Source organism: Apodemus sylvaticus, chromosome 1 (assembly GCF_947179515.1).
Source record: "Apodemus sylvaticus chromosome 1, mApoSyl1.1, whole genome shotgun sequence".
Lineage (NCBI taxonomy): Eukaryota > Metazoa > Chordata > Mammalia > Rodentia > Muridae > Apodemus > Apodemus sylvaticus.
Genome location: NC_067472.1, coordinates 60,157,181 through 60,166,540, shown reverse-complemented (window position 1 = coordinate 60,166,540; position 9,360 = coordinate 60,157,181). Strand labels below are relative to the sequence as shown.

Below are 9,360 nucleotides of genomic sequence, written 5' to 3'. Positions count from 1 at the left end.
CTTCCCTGTAGCCCTAGCTTACCTGGGAGTTGCAATATAGACCAGGTTGGCCTCGAACTCACAGAGATGCCTGTCTGCATCCCAAGTGCTAGGAGCAGAGGCTTGTACAACCACAACCAGCTGCCTGTTTCCATTAATAGGTAAGGAAACTGAGGCCTGAAAGGGTCGTAGGCCCACTACTACTTCAGATACCCATGTGGCTGAATCTCGACTGGGTTTGTGTCCAAGTTCAGCGGGCCCTCAGAACTCCACAAAGGTAAGCAGGCCCTCAACAGGGTGGACCTCTGTGTCTAAGAGTTTCTGCAGCTGTGGTCCTGGCTGACTTTGACCTGTTCCTCAGTTGTCCCTAAGGCATCCCACTCTTGGCCCAGGGTCTTCCTCTGGGCCCTATGCAAGAGCCCATGGGCCCTTCTCCACACCCTCCACCGTACAGTTGGAAGGAGCTCTTGACCTCAACACCAGACCCCAGCCTTGGGCGCCCCAGTCGCAGGCTTGTACGGCCCTAGCCTGCTTCCTTCAGCCCTCTCTTGCCCAGAGAGGTTTTCCTGCACTTCTAACCACCTGACTTCTTGGCCTTGGAAGTCCCTGCTCCATCCTCTCTCACGCTGTGAATGGACTCATTGCTGGTACTTCAGATGCTGCCCTGTCCTCTCCTCCTCACACAGAGGGAGCCTGAGTGTGTGCTGCTCTGGGCAAGCGCTGGGCCTCCATCTTCCCCTCCCATACAGAACAGAGCCTAGCAGAGCTTAGAGGGGGTGGAGGGGGCATAATATGGTAATGGAGACCCTGTTAATTGCTTCCAAATGGCCAATTGCAGCCGTTTGACTAATTGGTCTCTTCCAGCCCCACCTCCCCGCCTGGACACCCCCAGACCTGGCCAAAGCCTGCTAACACTACTCCCAAGGCCTCTGCTCCGGAAGTTCCCTCCTCTGATCTCTCTGGTTCTTGGGCCTGGACCCACCTTCAGCCCTTACACCAACAGAGAAACTCAGAGGAGAGGCAGGGGAGAGCTCCCCGTGATGTGTCTGACTTTTGGCCCCAAACTCATTCTTTACTCTACCACCAAGAGCAGGGGAAAGAGACCCAGTCTGCTGGGCATCGACCTGGGGCCACTGTACCTTTGAAATCCTAAAAGCAGCCCATCTTAGAGCCCTACCAAGTTCAGAAAGGGGAGCTAACTGGGTCAGGAGCATGTGGCTGGGAGACAGAGGCTGTCTGCTGGAGTCACCTGTCATCTGAAGGCCTCTGCCCTTTAAGTCCTCAGTAGACTGGGGCTGACTGACTTAAGCGCCCTTCAGTTGTGTCCCTGGGCCTTTGCCTCTGGTACTGCATGGGTGCTACCCTAAAGCCCAGGCCCAGTTCAGTGGAGCCTTTCCTGTTTGTTGTGGGGACCAGCCAGACACCCTCACAGGTGCAGTGGAACAACATGGGAGGAGATGAGGGAGGACCACGGGAGGGTGCAGATGGGCTTTTTCAGCCATCCCAGGACCATGGATGGCAATGGTGTGCCTTCGTGCACAGTACAGGCAGGTTCTAGGTCCTATCCACACCCACATGAGGCAGAAAGGACTCTCCCCAAATCTGGCGGTACATCCTGTGGGCTCTTCATCCCACACGTCCCAGGAGCTCTGAGTAGGGAAGAGTGCTCCTGTCCCTGTGGGACTTGAGCCTACATGTGCCCAAGAACAGTGGGAGCTGCCAGATACTGACTGTATCCCTTCCCCAACATGCTTGAGAACCTTGCGGTGGGTTCTGCTCCAGATGTGGAAAGGGCAATTTGGGTAACAGGTCAGAAGGAGGGTCTCATTGCCCACCCCCCAGAGTGACACACTTCTTCCAACAAGGCCACAGCTCCTAATAGTGCCTTTCCCTGGGGCAAACACACCACAGTGCGTGTGTTTTAGAATTTATTTATTTTTATGCGTATGAGTATTTTTGCCTACATGTAGGTATTTGTACCAGATATGTGCCTGGTGTCCTCCTAGGCTAGAAGATGGTGTCAGATCTCCTAGAACTGGCGTTACAGACATTTGAGAGAGCCGCCCTGTGGGTGCTGAGAACTGAACCCATGTCCTCTGCAAGAACAGCCAGTGCTCTTAACCATCTTTCCAGTCCCTTTTAGATTTGTTGGATTTTAAGACAGGGTCTCAAGGCTGAGGCTGGCTTCATTCAGATCTACCTCTGCAGGATTCTAGTTGCACATGTCCAGTGCTGACATGCAGGCCTGTTCTAGCACACCTGGCTTCTGTACTTCTCTTGGCCAGGCACAGGGAAGTAGCTGGCTCCAGATGCTACACTAGAGGCATTTAGGGAGGAGATGGCCTCTGGATTCTTCTCTGCCATCTTCGGAGCTTAGGCTGGTCATGGAGACACGGGGCTGCTCAGGGATTTAGCAGTTGAGTGGCTTAGTCTTCACGTTGCTTAAGTGCTATCAGGAGCTAGGTCTGAGGCAGAGATCCTGCAGACCCTGGCCAGAGCAGAGGCCCTGGGAGACTGCTGGGGGGCTCAGCTGGGGGACGCATCTGTATTCAGCATGCTCACTGAGGACTGCTCTAAATGAGGTCTCAGGGTGGAAAATGCCCCCAATGTGTGCTATTAACAGCTTCTATAGTGTGAAGCACACACACCCCCAGCCAAACTTCTCAGGCTCTCACATCAACAAGGGCTTCCCACCAGACTTCTTCCAAGAACTCAGGATCAATTTAGGAACCAATGCTGTGACCCAAGCCACGGGGTCCTCAGGCATGCCTGAGGGCGATTGCTGGCCAGGGGACCTTGGAGGCACAGGCCAAGGATGTGGGGTGGGACCTTTTCTGATACCTCAGGAAGTTCTTCTTTGAGGCCCTTGGCAGACAAGAAACTAAAGTCAAGAGCTCAGAGTCCAGGACGCTATTGTCTGAAGCTAGAGTTCTCCTCAGCCAGCCAGGTGGGCATGCTGGAGCCTTCGCGGTATCTTCTCTCTCTTCTGTTCTGTTGTGCCCTTTATCTCCGCATTTCTCCCCCTCCCCACTGCTCCTTCCTTCTTCCTCTTCTACCGGATCTGTCACCTGCCTCTCCCACCCCTAGTTCTGTCTCTGCCTAGATCTCCTGGGCTCTAAGACTCTGTGACTCTACTGTCTCTGCTCCTATCTGTTCAGCCCCCTCTCTGGACCACCCTTGAGACAGACCACTCCCGCTCAAGGTGTACAAACTTCCCTTGGTGCCTTCTGGTCAGTTAGGTAGCTTCAAGACATAGAGTCCCAGGGCCCTTGGGCTACAAGACTGGACGCCTGAGGACAGCTCTGCGGTGTGAGAAGCGACTTGCACGGACCCAACACGGGCTCCCCACGCACGCACCGCCCTCCGCAATCGCTCTCTATTAGGCGCCTCCTTTCATGAGCGTTCGTCAGCTAGACTTCCCCGCAAGTTGTTTGCGCAGACATCAGTCATCCGCAGTCCCATTGTGCACCCAGGATTGATGTAAGGCGGGAGGGGGTGACAGGGCCTGGGGGCGGTTGCCTTTAGGCCTCGCTCTATAATTTTCCGAGGCATAATTGGTCTGGGGGCGGGGGCGGGGCGGGGACCTTTCAGAGGCGGGAGGGGGCGCAGGGCGCAAGGCGGAGGAGCGGCGGCCCGACGGCGCTGGCCTGGGCGCTGTGCGCAGGCGACGCCCGGCGTGAGTCCCGAGCCCCCGCCAGGGACCACAGCCGCCTTTTGTTGCCAAGCGCCCTTTCTTCAGAACTGTTTTCGGCAAAGAAACAGGAGCCCAATTCCTGTGTGAAAATTCATAGTCTTCTCTTTCTATCTCCCTCGCCTCTTTCTTGTCTTCTCGCCATCTATCTTTCCCTCCCTCTTCCTTTCCACCCGTCCCTTTCTCCATTTCCACCTATCTCTCCCTGTCTCCCCTCCTCTTCCTCCCTCCCCTGTCCCCCACCTCTTCCCGGTCCCCCTCTCCCTCCCTTGCCCTCCTAGCCACAGTCGAGCCGGCCTAGCGCGCGGGCGTGTGCTCCCAGCGCCGCGCCTTCGTGAGCCCCGCGCTGGCGCAGCCGCCGCTGCGGGCGGGCGCGATGCCGGGATGGGCCTGATCTGGCTTCTGCTGCTCAGCTTGCTGGAACCCGGCTGGCCAGCTACGGGGCCCGAGACGCGACTGCGACGCGATGCGGGCGGCCGCGGCGGCGTTTACGAGCACCTCGGCGGGGCGCCCCGGCGCCGCAAGCTCTACTGCGCTACCAAGTACCACCTCCAGCTGCACCCGAGCGGCCGCGTGAACGGCAGCCTAGAGAACAGCGCCTATAGTGAGTGTTCAGGTCGGGACAGGGAGGGGAGGGTGGCGGAAGGGACCGGAGGGCTCGGTCCCCTGTCGCCACGTCCCTGGTAGGAGCAGAGCTGAGGTCGGTCAGAAAACGCCGCCGCAGTCCCAGCTACCGATCTCAGCGAGCTGCCCCGCCCGTCCCGCTCCCCCAGGAGCTGCGACTCCGGTTCTGACACATTTGTATTTCTCAGTGAAAAGCCTTTGGACAAGGATTTATCGCCCTCTTTATTGTTTTGACGACCCCGGGGCGCATAGCCAGTCCCTTTCGTCCTCCTTGCTCTCAGCCGATGCGCAGAGGACACTCCACTAGGCAGAGCTCGTTTTCCGCAACGCAGCGTCTGGCTTGTCCCTCGTCCTGCGCCCTGCAAGAGAGCGCGACAGGACGGACAGGCGTCTCCGCGTGTTCTGGATGCAGCTGGCACCCACAGCCCGCAGCTCGATCATACCCAGGGCCAGTTCCCGAGTATGGCAGGGTTTGGCTTCTTGAGTTCGGTACACGCGAGCGGAGCTCCACCAGGAGCATTGCGCGCCGCGTGGGAGGGAAGCCGCGCAGAGCTCACCGCGCCCGGGGCGCAGGAAGCCGAGCGGGGGGCGCGGGCGGCAGAGGGAACCGCAGCTTCCTCCTGCAAAGCCGCAACCCCGCGGGGGCGTCCTGGGGACCAGCCCCTGTCGGGCTTGGAGCGCGGGACTCTTCATGCACACCACTCCCCAGTTGCCCGATCCCCAGATGCAGAGGAGGGGCACCTTCGCTGCCACCCCTAGGGGCATTCAGGAGGGTGCTCATCTGGTGCCAGCTGTAGAGGCCTCACCCTGCACCCCGCCAAACCGAGGCTAGCGTAGAATCTCAACTGGTCCCGATAATCTGGACCATGCTGGGTCCCAGCGGGCGCTCCCTGGAAAAGGAGTGAATCCTCGACCCACTATCCCGGGGATCTTTGATCTCCACTCCCCTCCCAAAAAGCACTATACTGTTCAGGGCAAGGTGCTGGTAGAAGTTTGGTTGGTTTTGTATTTTATTTGTTTTGTGTGCACAGGGTGTGTGGAGGTCATTGAATCACTAGCTGGAGTCAGTCCGTTCTCTACTTCCATCATGTGGACCCCTGGGTCAAACTCTGGTGGTCAGTCTTGGCAACTCTGCCATCTGCGCTGAAAGATCGCTAACTTTTGTACCTCCTCTTGGGCCCGGGTGAGCCCTGTCACTTTTCCTCGGCAGGCACGCAGGCCCTTCTGTGGCAGGCTACCTTTCAGCACGCATCTTTGGATCCCTTGCTACCAGTAGGGGTGGCACTATGTCTGGGCTACAAGCCCTGGCTTTCCTAAGAGTCTTGGCCACCTCCCCTCTGGATCTCCATCTTCTCAGGGGTTTGGATCCCTAAACCATTATGTGTGGCCTTGGGCAAGTTACTCGTTCTGGGTTTCTGCTTGCTAGACAGAACCATGCACAAGATTGCACAAAATACAGACTGGCTCCATCTGTCCAGGTTGCACCCAAAGGCACATGGCAGGGGCAGAACATTTCCATCCTGCCTTCTCCTGAGGTTAGGATTAATGCCTCGGACACAGTGGCTGGATGACCCTTTCTTCACCGCCTGCCTGGGAGGTGGGGGGCGGGGGAGCTCACTCAGGCTGAGGTTCTCCTTAGGTAGAGAAGTTGATGGACCCTTCCTGACTCTTTCCAGGCATCCTGGAGATTACTGCTGTGGAAGTGGGCGTGGTGGCCATCAAAGGGCTCTTCTCTGGGCGGTACCTGGCCATGAACAAGAGAGGACGGCTGTATGCTTCGGTGAGTTCCATCACTAGTGGGCAGGTGCTGACGGAATGGCCATCTGGCTTGAGCATCTGATTGGGGGACAGAGAGGACATGAGCAATCGAATGCTTGGCCCCCAGGTCATGCCAGACTCAAGCTCGGCCAGATCCCTCCTGCTCAGGAAAATGCTCTTCCCACCTGTCTGAAGTCAGTCTCTTTCTCTGAATGTCACAGTGGTAGAGACAGGAAATGAGCATAACAGCAGGGTCCCAGACCTCCAAGGAGTGAGTAACCACCAGCAGTTGAGGGGGAGCAGGTCAGGGCAAAACCTGCCCCAAATCTGTGGAAGGAGGAAGGTTGGTACAGGCCTGTTCTCGGGGTGGGAAGGCAAAGGCAGTCTGGCTTAGCAGGGGCCTAAAGGGCTGGGGAAATGGCTGTCAGTCTAGTACTGGCTACACAGCATGAGAACCTCAGGCTCTCCAGCATCCATGTATGAAGAAGGTCAAAGTGTTGTCATTCCAGAGCAGGGGGGGAGACAGGCTGGTTCCTGGGGTTCCCCAGCCAACCTAGCTGAATTGGCCTCCACGCTTCTGGAAGAGCAGCAGGAGGAGCTCAGGTGTCTCCACACTCCTGAGGTGTGATGGAATCACACTCTGACTGAGGGGTGGGTCTCAGCTGCTGCAGAGCTGAGCTGGTGACTGCCCGGCCTCTTAGACCGTGTCCTGTCCTGCTCTAGTGAGTGAACTCAGCTGACTGTTCAATGAACCTGACTGTCCCCCAGAAACTCTGCTTTAGGGTGAGGTTTCTGGTGTCCTAATGGCCGATCCTATCTTCCTGCCCACAGGGAAGAACACGATGGGAAAGCATGCCTGTGCTTTCCTGCCTTCCGGGGAGCAGGGGGTGATGAGGTCAGGGGTCCAGCTGGTTGGAGTAGAACTTTCCAGATAATCCATCTGAGATGGTCCTGCAGACAGGCCCCAGTTTCTTGCAGCTGCCCGCTGGTGTCTAAGGGCTCTTCCCTGGGTGTCCTGGGTGCATAGTGTGGCCACCTATATGCTGTATCCATAGGCCAGTGACACTCCACAGTCAATCCCCACCTCCTGGAAGTCTCAGAGCCCAGCTGCCCACAGCTCCCTCCACTGTGAGAGCAGGCTGAGCAGTCAGCACAGCCTCCATCCCTGCCTCCACAGAGCTCCAGCTTAGAGTCCACCAGGAGCCACGAGGGGCTCCCTTCTCTCAGCCTCACAGCCAGTCCACCTCCAAGTCCTCAGGCGTGTGCTCCTTGACTTGGTGTCTTCAACATGGACCTCCTCTCCCCTCCCCCATCCTCCCCTCCCCTCCTTTCTCCTCCCCTCCTAGCCCCAGAAGTAGCACCTTGTCATACAGGCCTCATCCCTTCCTGCTTGGAGCTGCAACAACCTTAGGCTTGGGTGACTGGCTGGCAACCTCTCTGCCCTCCAGCCTGGCCTTTCATTGTCTATCATCCATCCATCCATCCATTCAGCCATCCATCCATCCATCCATCCATCCATCCATCCATCCATTCAGCCAGCCATCTATCCACCTACCTACACAGTCATCCACCCACACCTTCAACCAACCACCCAGCAATCCACTCATCAAGCCAGTATCCATCCATCTATCCACCCAGGTACCATCCCTACACCCAACTCTCTAACCACCTCCATGTTCAGTTGTTCATCCACCTACACATTCAATCATCTACCCATACCTCCATCTATATACTCATTCATCCATCCCAACCATCCACCCAGCGATCCACACGTAAACCTCTCATCTATCCACCTGTGTACCATCCTACACCCAACTCTCTAACCACCTATACATTCACTTGTCCATCCACCTACACAGCCACTCATTCACCCAGCAACATACCTAGCTACCCACCCACCAATCCATGTATCACCCACGCATCACATCCATCTGCCTGTGCAGCCGCTCACCAACACATCCATCACTCACCTTCTGACACACCAACCAGCTAGCTGCTTCCAGCATGGTCTCTCTACCACATACCAAGCACTGAGCTGAGCTCAAGGCTACAGCAAGAAGGGATAGTGGAGGGAAGTTGCTTGGAGCAGGGCACAGTCTTAGAAAAGTAGGATAGCCAGGCTGCCTAGACAGTGGCAGGTGTGGACAGCTGGTCCAGACATCCTCAGGAGAGAGGGAGGCATTGGGGAGGCATGGCCCCATTGACATCATGATCTCCAAGGCTGTTGATCCTGGCTTCTGTCCCACAGGAGCACTACAACGCAGAGTGTGAGTTTGTGGAACGGATCCATGAACTAGGCTACAACACGTATGCTTCCCGCCTGTACCGCACAGGGCCCAGCGGGCCAGGCGCTCGACGGCAGCCTGGTGCCCAGAGACCTTGGTACGTGTCCGTGAATGGCAAGGGTCGGCCACGCAGGGGCTTCAAGACCCGCCGCACACAGAAGTCCTCTCTCTTCCTGCCCCGAGTGCTGGGCCACAAGGACCATGAGATGGTGCGGCTGCTGCAGAGTGGTCAGCCGCGAGCCCCAGGAGAGGGCAGCCAGCCCAGGCAGCGGAGGCAGAAGAAGCAGAGCCCAGGTGATCATGGCAAGATGGAGCCTTTGTCTACCAGGGCCACTCCAAGCACCCAGCTGCATACAAGTGGACTGGCTGTGGCCTGAGTGGCCATGTGGAAAACGCTCTGAGACCAACCCCAGCAGGCACCCAGGGTCCACCTGGCACAATGGCCTCCCCACCCTTGTCTCTGGGCTGGCTGCTTGGGGGTCCAAGGACATGCATGCCTTTCGCGGCTTCCAAAGAGCAAGCGCTAGCTGCTGAGGGGCTTGAGTCAGAGACTCTGGAAGACTTGAAGTTCAAGATGTATTTGGAGTTACATGAGAGGGAATTCTTTTTACAGGGGCCATCCTAATCCTGGATGGAACCCAGCCAATGACACAGTCCTGGCAACCTGAGGCAGTGGACAGTGGAGGGGGGCTGTGATTCAAACATTAAAGGTGTCTTTCTGTCTTGCTATTTAACAGCTGGGATACAGGCTTAGCATGCTCTGAGGCTTCAACTGAGATATTCTGTCGAGGGAGAGGAAGACAGTGGTCTGTGGGCTTTACTGCAAGGGGTCAAACAGGCTGTGTCCTGAGAAAGGGCTGAGGTGCTACATGCATGCATGTGTTTGTGGGTTCTTGTGTCTCTGTGTGTGTGTAGAAGGGTGTTGGTGTATTCCTGAGAGGATGTGTGAAGCATGTATATAAACTGTCCCTGGACTTTTGATTTCCAGGCTTCTGTGTGTGTATGTGTGTGTGTGTGTGTGTG

The 9,360-nt window shown here is 56.8% G+C and overlaps 1 protein-coding gene across 1 annotated transcript; it reads left to right on the top strand.

Annotated features, from left to right (window-relative positions):
• Window positions 1–4,054: 4,054 nt before the first annotated feature.
• Fgf3 (fibroblast growth factor 3) lies at window positions 4,055–8,714 on the top strand. The gene is made up of 3 exons (XM_052194386.1): window positions 4,055–4,274; window positions 5,971–6,074; window positions 8,301–8,714. Exons 1-3 carry the CDS (start codon window positions 4,055–4,057, stop codon window positions 8,712–8,714), a joined length of 738 nt encoding a protein of 245 aa, XP_052050346.1.
• The last annotated feature ends 646 nt before the right edge of the window (window positions 8,715–9,360 follow it).